At 35.1% G+C, this 19141-nt stretch overlaps 1 protein-coding gene across 1 annotated transcript; it reads right to left on the bottom strand.

The window, feature by feature from the left end:
* Positions 1–15822: 15822 nt before the first annotated feature.
* LOC149375452 (uncharacterized) lies at positions 15823–17185 on the bottom strand. Its single transcript, XM_089589005.1, has 3 exons — positions 16938–17185; positions 16791–16853; positions 15823–16056 (listed from the first exon to the last, which is right to left on the bottom strand). The coding sequence occupies exons 1-3, from the start codon at positions 17130–17132 to the stop codon at positions 15880–15882; spliced, it is 435 nt and encodes a 144-aa protein (XP_089445131.1). The 5' UTR covers positions 17133–17185; the 3' UTR covers positions 15823–15879.
* Positions 17186–19141: the final 1956 nt, after the last annotated feature.

The following is a 19141-nucleotide window of genomic DNA, read 5'->3' as shown; positions in this document are numbered from 1 at the left end:
CGTGTTGATCCTATTCTTTTTTTTAAATAATAGATTCTTTATACTTTCAAGTACATGTACCAATTTAATGTGTGGGCCCACAGCTTTTTATTGCGGTAAGGTAGTCTATTGAATTTCGGGTTCCGTTAGGTTGCGTGTTGAAATGACGAATTTTCACAAGCGATTTTCTCGAAAATAAATGTGTTGACCTACCTATTTTGTTTTCCTAAAAAAATCTAGCAAACTTTATCTATATAATCTCTGAATTTCAGACCTAGCCAGCATTTAATTCAAAATCGCCCAAGCCTCCTTAATTTTTTTTTTGATTGCACTCGTCGAGATTCAGGGTGAATGGCAGCCTAGGTCCCTTCCCCCTCACAGAAGAGTGTCATCCGTAACCGGGATACCCAGCTGCAAGACCATCATCTACATTCTCTATGCAGCTCGTTGAACTGTCGAAGTACGAATGCATGAAATACCTGGACGCTCTGGCGTATTATAACCACACTTATTTAATTCTGTTGCAGGTAGCCTTGATTTAATGTCGACGCCACCTAGCAGATTTTACTGAACTAAAGTAAAAAGCTGGCGTATTTTTGCAAAACTTTGAGCTCATTTATTGCTATTGTTATTAAATTTCTTAAGATAAAAACTATACTTAAACCATTTAGGAAGTATCATGAATCAGTGTGCAAAATTTCAGCAAAATCGGTTCAGTAGTTTTCGCGGTAAGCGATTACAACGGTTTTAGCAAATTTGCTTTATACAGTAGTAAGATTAACCTAATATTACACAACTTGTTTTGTAACACTGCTTCTTGACCTGAAACGAAAGGAGGCACCGACGCAGCGTTAGCAAATCTCGATCACGTTCGTCACCGTTGTCCCTCTCACCTCTTGGGTTTCTGCTCCTGAAAAAGGGGGATTGGCGCGGGAGTTCTCCCGTTCTATGGAAAGAACTTTTAATTTATTAATTTACACACAACAAACACCTTTTACTGCTTCTTTTATTAAACACTTAACACTAAAACACAGTCTCTTTCCTTTCACAATACACGACGCAATGCTCCACCTCGTCTTCTGGACGGCGCTACTGCGACTCCACCTCACAACCTGCGAGCCGCGAGCACTTGTCCACCACATCCTGCTGGTCCGGAACCAGGAGGGGCTTCTGCTCGTCCTCGACCCACACTACTACGCACACTCTCACACTCCGTCCCCAATCTCTCGCACTGCTATACACTCTCTCTTTCTCATACCTCTTTTGTTGGCTGATGGGACGGTGATTCCACTTGTTAGTTCGGTTAAGGACTTAGGGGTGACGTTGTCGAGTTACCTTTCATGAAATGCCTACGTTGCAACAATCTGCTCAAGGGTGCATGGTGTGTTGTAATGTCTGCGGTATCGGGATGGCACCCTGTCATCTCGACTTAGAGCTGCTCTTGCTGTGAGTCTTGTTGTTCCCCACTTCGATTATACCTGCTTAGTCTACATTGGTCTTTCAGGGTACCTGGCCACCAAGCTTGATTGTCTGTCTAATACTGTTGTTAGGTATATCTTTCGGTTGAGGAGGGATGCATCACTCTCTCAGTACTATAAAAGGCTGGGTTGGTTACGGCCAAGCTTTAGAAGAGAGTACTTTCTTGCTGTGTTTGCCTATAAATTCTTGGCCTCGGGTGAGCCTTCGTACTTGTTTGACTTACTTCCCCGATTTGCGGATGGGCTCCGCCGTTCCACGCGTCGTGATCGGCCAACATTTATGATTCCCACTGCATCGCTATCGTCATACGCATCAGCCTTTTCGCAGAGACTTATGCGGTTGTGGGATACTATACCCACTAAGTATTAGGCAGGTTGATTCCCTGAACGTCTTTAAGACGACTCTTTACCGTTTTTATTTAGAAAAACAGAAGGGCTGACTACTAAGCATGCTTATGTTTAAGATTGTAAGCTCTATTAAGTCATTATGGCAAGACTGAAAATATTTTGTTATTATTAATTTGTTAAAAGTGGCCTTCGGGGGTGGGCGACTTTGAACAAGGGGGGTGTAGTTAAACGTAACCGCTGTCACTTCGGGAGGGCCAAGTCGTCCCTTCGTGGACGAACGTTGAAGGTGGTATCGCCTTGACGTCGTAGGAGCAGTGAGTACGCTGGCTTCGTCAAAGTTTAGAGTGTTGAAGGAGGGTAATGTCAGAGCCGTAATTTTTTACGACCTAGTTGACCTTGCTGGGGTTTTCGATGTTACCTTGAAGATCGTCCCGATGTCAAGAGATTTCTGGGTCTTGGACCATAGGCAATTTATATATACTTGTGAGGCGTGAGAGAGACATAGGAGGGGCGTATGGTGAGGTTTAAAGAAAGTAATAGAGTGGTTTAGTGTACAGTGACTTTTATTGAATATGTACTTTACTACTACCACTGCTTCGTATACTTTAATCATACCTAGTGAGTGATACATGCATTGCACGTATATGCATGATCTGAGGCGATGTCCATGGTCGTCACGCAGTCCTTCTTATATACTTTATGTTGCCTTTTTACTTGCGATGTTCACTAAAGACCAGTAGTTGCCACCTGGCGAGCAGTAGACTGTACTATTAAGTGCAAAGTTTGAAGTTGGAGTTGCGTGCGATATTTCAAAATTCAAATCGAATTTAAAGAAAAATGTTATTTAAATATATAATATATTCTTAAAATGATACCCCTGACGGTAACAAATTATTACTTGTCTTTCTCAAATCTAGGGCATACTGTAAATGAAACTAAAATTAAGTACAATCTAATGTAAATTAACGAATATCTTCCTATATTATATAGTTAACTCAGTGGGGCATTCCACACAAACCTCCCACCTCCCCCCTAGCGCCCCCCATTTGCCTCCCACCGCCCCCCTCACCAACCCCCCACAAAATAAGGTAAAAATTCGTTATTTTCTTGCTTATTTTGACATATTGTAGTTTTTCCAAAACCCCCCACAGCCCCCCCACTGATCCCCCACAGCCCCCCACCGACCCCCCACACATTTTTTCATGGCCCCCACTGCCCCCCCCCCACCAACCCCCCACAAAATTTTATATGAATAGTATAGAAGTATGGTATAAGTCTTTATTCAAGCCAGGGGGTTAAACCACGTATGGCTTTATGGGATATTAACAATGTATGTTTTAATATTCAATTAAATAGTTACAGATTACTGCACAATACTATAATCAGCTAAAATTAAATACAATCAATTGTATTTCAATTTACTGGATCCCTTGGTTTCTTTGTAAGCATAAAGTTTTTGGTGGGCTGACTTTTTTTGTTAGCATTTTGTAACGTTGCATTTTGCCACCCCTGTCAATGTGTTAAAGTTTATTACCACATTCCTACCAAATCACATGGGAATATTGTATAGTATTTTTTCTCAAAACATCCCACATTCCCCCACCTACCCCCTATGGCCCTATCACTGGCGCTAACGAGTTTTTTCATGGCCCCCAACGCCTCCCACCACCACTTTTTTGGAACCTGACCGTGATCATACCGTCTTCACCTATCTTTGGACAAAACTGTCTTATTGCCATGATTTATTTCATCGTCAAGAAGAAATTAAAAGTCATCAATTGATTCATAGGGGGTTGTTGCGCAAAACATCATTATTAATACAACTAAGTACGTTTACAAACCAATTTGTATGTAGTTAACAATATTTTAAAACCAAATAATATATACACATATATTGGTGCGCATAATTATTATATTATCATCACTTATGTAGTCCTTTATTACACAATTTTTCTTTTTACGTACATAAACTTAAGTTAAATTTTGAGTGTCTTAATATAAACAATAAAAGTTTCGCATTACTTTATAAGTCATCTTATAAAGCCTGATGAAACCACGAAGACTTACGTCCATTTCTATTTTGTTTTAAATTAATGCTGAAATTGGTACAATAGATGAACACGATACACATTCATGATATGTATTATTAATTAATAAATTTTACCTATACATAAAAAAATAATAATTAAATCATGTTATGAATATTAGATACATTATTATATTCAAAAATTTCTTTCCAAACTTTATTTTCAATCTCTAAACTGTTTTCTCTATCGACTTGAACAAAAATTCCATTTTTATTTTTGCATCTTGATAAAGCCACGTATAATTGACCATGAGAAAATAAAGGTTTTTTTAAGTATAATCCCACATTATCAAAACTTTGACCTTGAGACTTAATGTAATTCTTGGAATGAAAACTTTATTACCAATTTTTTCTTCCGTTACTATTTCGCCTTCTACGTTATACTTCAGTAATTTAGTAATTCGCAATCGTGTACCGTTACATAATCCGTCTGATATACTCAAATTTCAAATTACTATTACTATTGTACCTATTTTTAATTTAAGTTCATGAGGTGACAAGCCTTCATGAATGTTGTTTCACATTTCTACGGGAAAATTTATATAAATATTATCATCTGATTTATCAACACCTTCATATGTTGCAGTATCGATGCTGTAATAAGTTTTAGTTTCCCCATGTAATTTACTTAAAATCTTATTGTTTAAAAAAAAAGTGTATTTATTATGTGAAGTAGGTATCACGTTATTGTAAAAACAGTTGCTGTAATTACCAAATAATTTGGTACAGACATCATCTGTTATCCAGGATTTAGAAATGTTAAATGTTTCTATATCCCCTTCTCCAATTCTTAACAATAATTTTGAAAATTCGTTATTACTAGAACGGATATTATTTTGTAATCTTAAAATTTTGAAGAAGTTCCATAAAAATGATGATTTAATAGTTTCTTCTATTATTATAGTTTTATTACCGTTTTTTATAACTGGAAGGATGTGTTGAAAATCTCCTCGTAATACTATTAATTTATTACCAAAGCAAAGTTTTGTATTACACAAGTCTCTCAATGTTCTATCAACGATTTCTAGAGCTTTTTTCGGAATCATAGGAGCCTCGTCCCATATTATTAAATCAACGTCCCTTAATTTTTTTTTTCAGTTTCAAATTCTAAAAATACACTTTCAATATTATCTAAGTCTAGAGGTAAACGAAAAGTTCTACGACTGGTCATACCTTTTGGTAGTAATACAGATGCAATTTCTGTCCAAGCCATTGACAAAATATTTTTACCTCTAGAAATAAAGTAATAAATGAGTGTCTTATACAAGTAGGTTTTTCCGGATCCACCAGGACCATCTATGAAATATACTTTTTCATCTTGTTCACAAATAGTTTTAAAAATTTTTCTTTGATCTTCATTTAAATTTGTGTACATTATATCGAACATTTTTTTACTGAAAGATATTTCCTCAATATTGCAATTATTTATATAGTTGCTAGTGGTTGGTGTCAGTAAACTAAAAGACTCACCTGATTAACCTTCCGATACCAAAATTTGATTAATATGTAGAAGAGCACAGTTATTATTATCATCATCGAAGTCTTCCGTAAAATATTTTTTTTAATTATTCCATATTTTATCTTTTTAAATGTTTTCTGAAATCAAAAACCAAGCAAAAATTGTCTTAACTGGTATGGAAACATAATTGTTAAGGCTTTTTAAAAATATTGTCGATTTCAGAATCATGTTCTATTAAACCCATTGCCATTGCAGTAACCCTGAAATTTTTATGTTATTCCATTATGTTTTCTAACGTCTTCAAACAATGTAGCCCCATGTAATTTATTTGAAATAAGTTTTAAAAAAAAGCGTTCATGATCTTTCGGAGATACTATGTTTAATCTACCTACAGCAATATTTTTCAGTGTAACTCTCCTTTTTTTCCAATTTTTAAGTTTACTGTAAAAAATGTAATGTTCTGGAATGTTAATATATTTTAGCGATTTTGCAAAATTATCTACTTTATTTAATTCAAATCAAGCTGTAAGGGGTGTTTGATAATTTTTTATTACATTTTTGATATTATTTTCTTCAAGTATAAGTTTTTGTTTATTTTCAAGATGAACAGCTAGATTTACAACTGTAAGACTTCTACCACAAATTGGATATTCTTAAAGTCTCCAAGCTGCTTCCATTAGACTTACATATCTAGCATCTACGTAACTACTAATTGTACTTTGTATTGATACTGCTTTGTATTGATGCACAATATTCGGAAGTTGGGGGGTTGGCGCGCAGTGCGCGCAGGGGAGCGTGAGCACCACTAGTATATATATACATATATATGTATAGACTGCTATGTTAAATTGTCGCCGTTCAAATTAAATTAAAATCTGTAAAAATTCTGTAACCTTTGTTTAATACTCTAGAAAATATCAATATTATAAAATCTTTGTACTTCAAAATTTGCCATTTGGGTGTAATGCCCTTGGCATAAATAAAAAGCTTTCAAATCAAAAATCAAATCTCTACTCTACCATCTACCCTAATGCACGGGAACACGCACAAAGAAGGGCGGCCCTCCCATGCAGCTCGCGGTCTCTTGTACACCTCGTCTCGTCAACACAAACTCTCTCTCTCTCAAGCACTGTCTACACTACAATCTTTCTCTCTCTCTCGCACTGTCTACACTACACACTACTTCTCTCTCTCTCTCAATATTTCTCTCTCTCTTTCTAGCCTCACCTCCTGGTCAAATATCCGCGAGTCCGACCCGGCGTGATGTCGTCCGGCATCCTCGAGCGGGTCGTTCTTCTTGCGGCTTCAGCCTTTCTCTTCTCTCTCTTTCTCAACTCTTCTCTCTCTGCTTCTTATCTCAGCGGCCGTAGTTCTTGACCTGGAGACCTCGTAATCCTGGGAGAACACAGCAGCTTCTCGTCTCGCACGTACACTCCTCTCTCATTTCTCAACACTCAACGCACCTTCTCAAAAACTCTCTCTCTCTCTCTCTCTCTCTCTCTCTCTCTCTCTCTCTCTCTCTCTCTCTCTCTCTCTCTCTATATATATATATATATATATATATATATATATATATATATATATATATATATATATATATATATATATGTATATATCTCAACTCTTGCCACAAAAGCCCGTCAAGTTACCGAATCTCTCGCTGCTCGTGCTTAAGCGTGCGAGAGCATTTTGGAATATAGAGGCCATTTTGCCTCGCTACGATTTCAGAAAATTTTTTAAGGACTCAAAAGATGATGTTCATAAAAACTTAAGCTTGTTTGTTTAGGAAGACGGTAATTTGCCAATAAATTTGACAGAAAGATTACATCAGGTAAATATTTTACGCATATAATTGTCTAGTCATTGTTTAAAAAATATTTATGAGTGCATTTTTGATTCTGCTAATAAGCAAAAAGATTCTTTCTACTGTTTATTTTCGAATGTTTTGGTTGTTTCGTACGGTAGATGAAATTGTGTAACTAATTAATATTTTCAGCCCAGTCCCTTTGTTAAATAGTCAAGTTTAGCCTTGAAGTAATTAAGTTTGATATTGAAATCATTTTAGAATATAGTTTAAAACAATATGTCGGGTAACGCCAACTCTGTTTCGCACGGAAAATTTGAAAAAATTGAAAAATGCAAAATTATCAAAAAATTCGGTGTTCTTTGACATATTTTGACAAACATCTTAATATTTACAGCCGTAGAAAATATAAAGCAAAGAATTTTTTTTTATCGATTATTCATCTTTATTATAAAACTCATAATAATTATGGAAATTTTATTTCTTATGCCAAATAAGATAAAACTGCAAAAAAAAAAATTCTTAGACTTGAACGCTCTGAAAAAAATTAAAAAATGATGTTTGTTTTTTTTATGAATTAAATACCAAGTAGTCAAAGGTACGTTAAACTTACGTTAGTTGCAAACTACTAAAATTCATCATTCAAATAACAATTTAAAAAAAATGTACTCTACGTAGGTCCAGATTTTTTGACATTAGTTGTATAACCTCTGGGGTACATTGGTATCATTAATCACTTTGTTTTTGTTATAAAAATTTGTTTTTAAAGAATTCATGGTTTATTTAAAAATAATGTAACTTAGTGCATTCTAGCAATAATTTTAACGATAACAAGCAATTCAAGTGTTTGTAATTTCTAATATCTTTATTAAAAGCCCAACTTTTAACCTTTGAAATTCATAAGTGCTTGCAACAAGTAATTTTATAGTATAACTAGCAGCCCCCCGTCTCGGCTTCGCCCGAGACTTACTGAATAAAACACCGTAGTGTGTTGACATGTAATGTAAAACGTTTTCAGTTAGAAATTTTACATTTATTCCTGACACAGCTCAAAACAAAAATCTTCTTATTGAAAACATATTTTTTTGGAATCCATATAGTTTATTTGGTCAAATAATAAGGTGTAAAAATTCAATAAAATAATTATGCTGAAGAGTACCGTGCGTTCTTTATGCCATAAAATAATCAGTGGCCATAAGAAGCCGTTGATTTACAGTTTCTCCCGTGAAATTTACGAAAAGGGCTATTTTTAAAGCTGTTAAGATTTTAAACCCCCAAAGAATTTGTATTAAAAAAAAATTTTTTTTCTCATATCTCACAATTTTATTACCAGAGCAACAAAGTCCTGGACCTTAAACCCTACATTTTTATTGCCACAAGAACAGAAATACATTTTCTACCTATTTAAAAATCTAAAGTAGGATCTTTAAAGATCTCAGAGATTGCTGTGAGGGTACAATAAAAAGCTGATCTCTCATGCAATGGACTCTTGAGTTGTCGATTTTAACGCTGCTGTTTCAATCTCGATAAATTTTCTGCGTCAGTTTCTTGACGCCTCAAATTGTATTCATGAGATACATTTGAAGTTTCCTTTCCAATATACCCTTTTGCGACCGTTGGCATGCTTACGACTTTTATGACCCCTAAAGGCTATTTTGAGTAAACTTTGTTAACTTTAATATATTTGTTGGCTAGGTAGTTCGACGTCCAATGGCCCTAAAAAAGACCGGTAAGCTTCTTAAGTAAACTCTTTCTTGACTACAGTTAACAGCAATTGTGACTGCCTGGATACATCAGGGTGATCTTCTCTGGCTTACTGTTAAAGACCCAGACTGATTGGGAGAAAAATTACTAAGTCTGAAGCTTTGGGGCTAGTTGTAGTGCTCTTTTCCAACGTCTCCCGGTATAACGTCGAAAACGTTGGTGTCGAAAGCACCTTTTTTATTTGCAGATTCAGTTGTTTTACTGATTTTAGATGGGGAGATTGGTTAGTAATACTTGTCCAGTAGAGGCTGTCCCGTTGGCTCAAGTTTTTTTTCCTTCATAGTTGTTATAGGTTTATAGGTCGTTGGTCACCGGGTTTTCCAGCCTTGCGAAGAACAACTCCGCAGGTGACGTTGTGCGTCTGCTAGTGAATGGCTGACTTGATTTAATAGTGCCCGTCTTTAGTTTATATAGTCTTTTAGATAACAAATCGCTTCCAAAAATGGTAATAAAAATGTATTTGTTGGCAAGGTAGTTTACACTTAGATGGATCCTAAAAAAAACCAATGAAATTGATGGTTAAGTAGGGAACGTGAATACTTATAATGGCCCTAAAAAGCGCCAGTGGTGAAACTTCCAGCTATTCGTTATTCCTGATGATGAAGAGCTGGCTACGGGTAGCTTGATTCTTACCCTGGGGGTCTCTATGTACATAGAATGTGATGAAGGATGGTACGCGGCTGACCAAAGAATATCTCGTCTTCGGGTCGTTTCCCAGATAACCAACTGCTTATCGTTAGACGGGAACATGTGGGTAAGCGCGTTGGGGATGCGACGAACAAGAAGGTAGCCGTTGTGGCTGCCCAGTCCCCTCAGAGCTGTTTTCCCTTGCTTACATTTGTAGCCACAAATTCTCTTACTGCATCAGGTGAGATGGTGGGACTGCCAGACAACTCTGAAGAGTTGGTGCAGATTGTGCTCTGGCTAGATATGTCTCCATATATATATATATATATATATATATATATATATATATATATATATATATATATGTATATATATGGGTATTGTGGCAGAGACGGCATCGGTTGGAATTAATTTTTTTTTGATCGCACTCGTCAAGATTTACGGTAAAGGAATACCTAAGTCCCTTCCTCTTTAGAGAAAAGTGTCGTCCGTAACCGGGATACCCAGCTGCAGGACTATCACCAGTATTCTTTATACAGCTTGTTGAGCTGCCGAAGCTCGACTATACCACTATTGATACGCTTCAGCCTATTATAACCACACTTATTTAATTATGTTGCAGGTAGCTTCGATTTTATGTCGATGCCACCTAGCGGATTTTACTGAACTAAAGTAAAAAACTGGCGTATTTTTAAAAAACTTTGAGCTCATTTATTGCTATTGTTATTAAATTCTTTAATATAAAAACTATATCAAAACCATCTAGGAAGTATCATGAATCGGTTTGCAAAATTTCAGCAAAATCGGTTCAGTAGTTTTCGTGGTTAGCGATTACAACGGTTTTAGCGACTTTGCTTTATAAATTAGTAAGACAAAATAAAATATAGCTGACAAAATTAGCTTCACGCAAAAAAATAGTTTTTAATTAAACAAATTTAATAACATAAGCAATAAATGAGCTTAAAGTTTTTTAAAAATACGCCAGCTTTTCACTTTAGTTCAGTAAAATCCACTAGGTGGCGTCAACATGAAATTGAGGCTACCTGCAACAGAATTTAATAAGTGTGGTTATAATAAGCCGGAGCGTTTTAATGACTGTTGCAATCATGCTTCGGCAGTGAAACAATTTGCATGAAGATCGTTGTTGATAGACTTGCAGCTGGATATCCTGGTTACGGACGACACTCTTCCGTAAAGAAAAGGGACCAAGGTTTTTATTAACCCTAAATCTTGACGAGTGCGATAAAAAAAAAATTCATTCTAACCAATGATGTCTCTGGCATAATACCAGGAGAAATATCTAGCCAGAGCACAATCTGCACCAACTCTTCAGAGTTGTGGCAGTCCTACCATCCCGCCTGGTGCAGTGAGAGAATTTTTGGATTTAAATATAAGCCAGGAAGAACAGCTCTGCGGGGCATGGGCAAATACAACCGCTACCTTCTTAGTCGTTGCGTCCCCAACGCGCTTACCCCCATGTTCCTATTTAACGATGATTGGTTAGTTAACCGGAGAACGACCCGAAGACCGAAGACGAGATATTCTTTGGTCAGCGCCGTACCTTCCTCTATCACAGTCTTCGTACATCAAGACTCCGAGGGTAGAGATCAAGCTACCTGTAGCCAGCTCTTTATCATCAGGAATAATAATAAAGAATAGCCTGAAAGTTTCACCACTTGCGCTTTTTAAGGCCATTATAAGTATTTACGTTCCCAACTCAACCATATATTTCATCGGTTGTTTTTAAAGGCCACCTAAGCGTAAACTACCTTGCCAACAAACACATTTTTACTACCATTTCCGGAAACAATTCGTCGACTAGAAAGACTATATTAACTAAAGACGGGCACTATTGAACCAAGTCAGCCATTCACTAGCAGACCTCACCTAAGAAGTTTTTCTTCGCAAGGCTAGAAAACTTGGTGGCTGACAACCCTATGTTACCCTCTCGACTTCAAGCATTCAACCAGGAATTACTGATCCTCTCCAAAGTCTGCGCTGGGCAAACCTATAACAGCTATGAAGAAAAAAAAAATTAAGCCGACGAGACAGCCTCCTCTAGACAAGTATCACTAACCAATCTCCCCCTCTAAGATCACCAAAACAACTAAATCTGCAAATAAAAAAGGTAGTTGACACCAACTTTTTCGGCGTTGGACCGGGAGACGTTAGAAAAGAGCACTACAACTAGCCCCAAAGCTTTGGATTTTGTAATTTTTGTTTTCAATCAGTCTAAGTCTTCAACAGCAAGCCAGAGAAGATCACCCTGAGATATCCAGGCAGGCACAATTGCTGTTGACTGAAGTCAAGACAAAGTAAACTTAAAAAGCTCACAGGTCTTTTTAGGGCCATCGGACGTTGAGCTACCTTGCCAGCAAATATATTAGAACTTAACAAAGTTGACAGAAAACAGCATTTAGGGGTCACAAAAATTTTAAGCATGCCAAAAGTCGCAAGAGGGTGAACTGAAAAAAAAACTTTAAATGTATCTAATAAATTAAATTTTACTGAGAGGTCAAGAAACTGACGCAGAAAATTTATCGAGATTAAAACAGCAGCTTCAAAATTGACACATAAAGAATCCATTACGTGAGAAATCTGTTTTTTATTGTACCCTTTTATCAATCTCTGAAATCTAAAAAGAACCTACTTCAGATTTCTAAATAAGTAGAAAATGTTTTTGTGTTTTTGTGGCAATTAAATTATAGGGCTTAAGGTCCAGGACTTTGTTGCTCTGGTAATAAAGTTGTGAGATAAGAGAAAAAAAAATTTTTTTTAATTAAATTTTTTTGAGAGTTTAAAATCTTGACATCTTAAAAAAATAGCCCTTTTCGTTTATTACACCGGAAAAACTGCAAATCAACGGCTCCTTAAGGCCACCGATCATTTTATGGCATAAAAAACGCACGGTATTTTCAGCATGATTATTTTTACGAATTCTTACACCTTAATATTTAACCAGTAAACTATATGAATTCCGAAAAAATATGTTTCTAATAAGAATATTTTATTTCTAAGATGTGTCAGGAATTTGTGTCAAATTTCTAACTGAAAATGTTTCACATTACATGTCAACACTCTACGGTGATTATTTAGTAAGTCTCAGGCGAAGCCGAGACGTAAGGCCGGTAGTTCTTAATACTTATATAACGTTGCATTTGGCTAGCCCTGTCAGCGTTTTCACGTTGACAAGAACCTGTCCCCATTCCTATAAAACGCACTAAAACACCTTAAAACGCATATAACATTGAAAACGCCCATATTATCCAACCCAACACACCTTACAATACTTTTGCTTAGATAAGCTCTAATCTTCCGACATAAACTCTTCACCGAGTGGCAGACCCACAAGGCTGAGGAAAATGAAGAGGACACAAATTTTGTACACGTGCAAATAAATACACGTACCACATAGTTCTTTTTAAACGACTCTTTATTTCATTTACGATAGATAAACAGTTCAAGAGAATGACACTATTTCTGATGCTCCCAAACGTGACCTAGGGAACGGCTACCACCAAGATTACGACAACCCGGTTCGATTACGAGAATAGTCGGTCACCGTGCAACACCTTTGATTACGAGCTACCTCACGAGAGCACACATTTTACATTCTCTTTTTCCATGGGCACATCTATAACCATCACCCTCACCAGCCGGTTTGCCGAGTCTCAAACGACGCTGCGAACGCACACACACATATACACTCCCTAATACGTACTATTGCAGCGGACAGACCGCTAACTGCTGAGGTTTAGACGACTGTTTGGATAGACACACACTTTTTGTCATATCCCAATAGACAGACGACCCCTCGCCGACTGCCGAGGGTCAGACGGTTTTTCGAATACCTCGATTACCCACACATACACGGTACGTACCCCTCAACTACGGCAGTGCTGTAACTCTTGATTGTCCCGGATACATCGGCTCGACCACGAATCGAGTTATTATACGTCCGCCCAGCTGCTTTCCAAGCCGGACGACTTTTTCTCAGACAACCTGATCCACGCTTTCACGAACGTGACTCTTTCTTCTTTCGACTTTACTCTCTCTCTCTGTCTTTCTTAGCGATCTTGACCTCCCGTTTACACTTATCACTCTTATTCTCAACAGAAGGAAATTCACGCATGCCTCAATCACATATGCTCATCTACACGCCAGCCTTTTACCCTTATCATCTACACAGAGCCTACACACGAAAAATTTCACTCCGGTGCCATAAACGAAGTGCCTCTCACGCACTTGCTTGCCAGCCGCTACTCTTAAATACCCAAAAATTCGAATCTACTTTTGACCAAAAAAAACTCAAAAAATTGTTTAGTACGGAAATTCAGGGATGGGAAAACCTTCCTGTTGGCCAACATAATCTAAGCAGCCTTTCCTGAAATACTAAGCCTTAGTTCTATCATTCATTCTACTCATTTTTAATGAGAAAGTAAGTTTTTAGAAAAGTACTTTTCGCTGATGCTAGACAAATCAAGTTTAATTCGCACTTTTATAATATTTATACCTAAATAGCTTTTGAAATATACGAATGTCATTAGCTAATTAATAGTCATGTTTTTTTACTGTACAATATATATATATAAATATATATATATATATATATATATATATTTATTTTACTCACAAAAACTTTTTGACGTGTTTTTCCTACACGTTCTATCATTACTAACTGCATCCATACTTTATGCGTTACTTTTCATGTAAGCCAAGAATTAGAACTGATGGTATTCTTTTCTCTGTATGCAAAAAGTTTTTATACTACTGACAATAGAAATATTTCCTAACTTTTTATAAAAGACTATTGAGTAATACACTATTCTCACCAAATGTTTTGTTTTTTGTTTAAAAATGCTTTTACTTTAAAGGGTTTAATTTGTTGCCTCTACTATACATCTACTTGTTACGTGTATTAAAAATAACAGTTTTATTTAATAAATCTATTTTCAACACAAAATTTTTTCAACATGTTTGTTTATCGTACCTGTATTGGGAAGCATATGTATTATTTTTTTTATATGAATCATGTTTCAGGTTTGCAAGGAAAAAGTAGTTTTCTACACTACTGGCTTTAGTATAAAACCAAAGACTCACATGTCCCCTTGCAAACTTTTAGCTTTTCCACTTGGTGCATCCAAAAAAGTAGCTATAAGTTTAAAAAAAGGAGATCCCCTTCTTAAATTCTTGAACCATCAGTAAGTATGTACTAACAAAAATTAATTAATCAGAACTCATAAGAATAATTTTTTTCAGCATTCAAAAATACAGAGAAAATGGTATACTTTTCCGAGAAAAAAAATTAAATCCGTCGAAAAAAAAATTTATAAAAGGAACTTCATCGACACAATTAAGTTTTACTGACGTCACCCCGTTGCTTGTGTTATTAATTAGTGGATTTGTCTTAAGCTTAATCATATTGCTATTCGAAAAGTATCACAGACGCTTATTATTGTATTTAGTAAGAAAACCATGCAAGAAGATAAAAAAAATTAGGAAAACTAAGAAAACCAATACTTTATACAATAATGGCAAAAAATTTTCGGTTTACTCTTAATACAGAAATGCGCAAACACGCCCTTTGTGGCCTTATACCTTATAAGAAGAGCGTTAGCTGTTATGGTTAAAAGTACAAATTGTGTGAATGAGACATTAATCTGACGCACGTATCATCTATCGCAAGAAAAGAAGTGTGGCATTATTTTTAAAATGATTGTAATATTCCATGTATGATTAATCTGGTTAGAACATAATAAATAAAAGACGACTTCACTCAATTGAAAGAGAAAAGCTGTGAACCCAGTAGTTGTCTTATTGATATACGATAATCAAATATATTTCGATTTTAAGTGCTAAAAAAATAGTTGTGATACTTAGTGTGAATTAAAAAAAAAGTTCTTTGTACTAGGAATGTATAAAAATGTTCTATTATCATAGAATAAAAGTAAAATTTTTAAGTATAAATCAGAGTTTTATTTATGGCGATTCAGTTTGTAATTTTCAAATTGTGATACCTTGTTTTGATCCTCGAATTCCAAAATTTACATGAGCTCTCATAGCAAGGAAGGGGAATGAGATCAGTAATTTCTTTATATTATTCGACAAATATGTCATCAGCTTATCTAAACTTATAGACAGCTTATCATTTGTTTATTTTTTATTTTTATAAATGAGCTTAGTACTATGAAGACTCCAATGTATTTTACTTAGATTTGTAGATAAAAAAAGATTTTCAAATAAAATACAATTACTTGATTCTTTAATTTTTCACATTTTTTATTTCTTCCACTAAGGTATTAAATTATTGAAAACTATTGACACTTTTAACTGTCTATACTTCAACAGCTGGCTCACTTTTTAAACGAAAACGAATATACAAGATGTCGTCAGAGCGGAATCCTGCCTCGACTCCATCTAAATCACACTGATCGGGAACGCCAACCGTCATTGTAGCTTCGTTTAGTTGAATTTTTTTAGTACCATGAACTAACATCGATTTACCTTTGACCTAAACGAAAAAAATATTGTTTTAATTGACAAGTATAGACAGTTGAATAAAGAATGTAATAAAAAATTTTCTATTAACTACGACAAAACTGGTTAAAATCACTTTACGATATAATTAGATTATATAAAAAATAGTTTTGGGGCATAATCGTGCTGGCTTAGTTTGTTATTGAACAAACAGTGAAAATTGATCAGATTTTTCTTTCTAATTTTACATGTAATTTTTTGGGGGCATTATATATTAAACAGTATCTTAGTAAAACTTATTTTTTTAATTAATTGTCTTCCAAAGGATGCTGGTAAGATTGTCTAAGTCAATTCATCGGAAACTGATAGCAAAAAAAAGTGCAAAAAGTGCTATTTAAAATAAGAACATTACAGTTTAGTAAATCTTCCTTATTAAAGTAACATTTCTTTAAAATTTAATTTTTCGTACTTTTCTGAGGAATCGTTAACCATATTTAATGATTTTTATCTACGATTAAAAATGATATTACGAAACAATTAATTTTTCAAAATTAATTCTCTGTTCCTTAAACTTATAGCAGAGCTAGATGAAAGTTTTAAGATAATTTTTTCTAAAGATAACAAGAACTGTAACATTTTTTTTACTCCTAGAGTATTAAAAACTCCTCACGGACTTTTTCTACTTAATTTTAGGATAACCCATGCAAAACATAAAGCGCTTAGAAAATTAATAAGGAGAAAAAGAAACAAAATTTTTTCGATACTTACAGTGACCTTAATTGTGTTCTTGTCGAATTCAGCACAATCCAATTCCTTCTGGCAGACCTTTTTCTGCAAAAACACAATTTCGTTCAATTTTAAAAAAACATATTAGAAACATTTAATTATAAAAACGCAATTGCCAAATGCACATACTTTATCGCTGACACGTAAAGAACAGTAATCTTTGCTATGTTTCAGTTCTAATTGCCTCGACTCTTCAGTGGCATTGCTGGTATTGGTAATCAAATGAGAATCACGGCCACAAGGAGAGGTGCCATACTCGTGCCATGCTTTCTCATTTTGCACAAAGAACTCTATTGTCATACGTTCGTGCTCATCATCGGACATTTTCCTACAAATACTATTTTGTAATTGCGTAGGTGTTAGATTAGAAAAGTCTCACGAGCAACTAACGCACAACGAAATGGTTTCCAGTATTTCTGCTGAACGTGTCACGTTCATGACATCACTGTTATTTATAGCTAATACCTATTGATATCTTGCTTACTCAAAACTTCTGTGGATAACTTTGTTAATGATACTTGCTAGTATGCGCTTAGGTAGGTGCTTTGTTGTGGATGAATGTTTAATAAGTTTTCTTTGAATATGTTTCATACAACTTATTTTTATAAAAAAAAGCTAGATGACGTTCTTCTACGTCATACCTTTCATAATTACTGTTGGAAGATTTGCACACGCAGAAAAAAATTACAGGAATTTTTACCGTAAAAGCAACGGTAATCCTGTGATAATTTGTCATTACGTAAATTTTTACCGTAGATGTTCATAAATTTCTACCGTAGTTTACAGTGATTTTTATGGTAACTGTAAAATTTATCTAGAATTCACTACAATTTTTACTGTACGGCAACGGTAAAATTTCCCCTGAAAGATTATATATAGCTACAGGCTGCAGAGTCACGTTGGCTGGAGGGGAAAGCCGAGCACCTGATCAGTTGTCTGCTAAAGCGTGGACTAACCTACAAATTGTAGACCTGTGTGGATATCTGCATTAATAGAATTGGTAATTAACGCACTTAACGAATTGTTGGACATATGATGCAGTACTCCTTCGCTTATAGCCATTCATAAAAGATACCTGTACTTTCATCTATTTCACTAATTCACAGTAACCATTAAAATTACTGTAAACTACCGTAAAAATTCATGAACATCTAAGGTAAAAATTAACGTAATGACATATTATCACAGGATGACCGTTGCTTTTACGGTAAAAATTCCTGTAACTCTTTTTTGTGCGTATAAAAAGAGTTACCATGGGTTATCTAACATACGTATAAGTGTCAAAATAAAGGGGAATCTCGTTAAAATCGTCAATTTGACCAAAAGCTACCTCAGCGTAATGGTTTTGTATGTTCTTTGCTATCAAATTTATTTACAATATCTCTTGAAGCTGCTCCGACAACGAGAAATCTGGTCTTAGCAGAAGAGATAAATTGACTATGGAAGTACACTAACACAATTCTCAAAAGATAACACTGCAAGAAACAAGGAGAAGCTTTATCTTCTTGGTGGAAGTGACCAATGTCAGGGTGGTTATACTACACATGAAAGAAAGGGACGAAAAAGTGTCACGCTATACTCGATACTCTGAAAATTTTAGTCAAAACAGTTAAAATAATTAAGTAGCAGATAACAGCATGTTTTTTTGCATGCATTTTATTTCAAAACTCTTCTAGTTGTTGACTTATAACCAATGTAATACCCAACAGTGCAAGAAGAATTGAATCAGATGCCATAACGCGTAGGTATGTCTACACGTCTTCATAAAATGCTAATTTTTCAAAAATATCTAAAGCTTGCTGGTGTAGGGAAAAAAGGTACTTAATCGAGCTTGCGTAAACCCCAGTGGGGTAGGAGAAATAAAGCTCGTGAGTCAAAGTAGATTGGTCGTCGAATTTGAAGAGTAGCAACAAAAGTAGCTATTATTTGCTGCGAGTAAATACAAGGCCTCACTAAACATTGTAATTGGTAGGAGCAGTGGGTTATTTCCATCATTGATTAGTTTGGTGTTGTGGTGGTGGTGGTAGTCACGATTCCGGGGATAGCTCAATGTATTATTCACTTTGTGCTGTAGTATTGATATTAAAAACCTTTAACGCATGTATTAATTTATTTTATGAAACATTTTTCGTAGTGTGCAGAAAATCATAAAGAAGTTTAAGTAGCATCGGAAAAATACAATGATTTTTTTAAATTTTATTTTAAGAAATCTCAAATAGTGCTTGTATTCACGTACTAAAAATTTGCAAACAATAATATTAAATCAGCTTTTGTATGTATCACTGATTGGTCTAAAATTATCTACAACCTACACTTCTTAGACATACAATTTA

Source organism: Copidosoma floridanum, unplaced genomic scaffold, assembly GCF_036245765.1.
Source record: "Copidosoma floridanum isolate Cflo_tuat_1 unplaced genomic scaffold, Cflo_Japanese_pri ptg000007l, whole genome shotgun sequence".
Lineage (NCBI taxonomy): Eukaryota > Metazoa > Arthropoda > Insecta > Hymenoptera > Encyrtidae > Copidosoma > Copidosoma floridanum.
This window is presented reverse-complemented; position numbering and strand designations above follow the sequence as displayed.

What these genes read in the sequence shown, in the direction of transcription:
- LOC149375452 (XM_089589005.1), bottom strand. Translation starts at nt 17,132, where the DNA reads ATGTCCGATGATGAGCACGAACGTATGACAATAGAGTTCTTTGTGCAA. An exon ending in CTTTACGTGTCAGCGATAAA is followed by an intron (nt 16,854 to 16,937) that starts GTATGTGCATTT and finishes GTGTTTTTGCAG; the next exon opens with AAAAAGGTCTGCCAGAAGGA. An exon ending in AGAACACAATTAAGGTCACT is followed by an intron (nt 16,057 to 16,790) that starts GTAAGTATCGAA and finishes TTTTTCGTTTAG; the next exon opens with GTCAAAGGTAAATCGATGTT.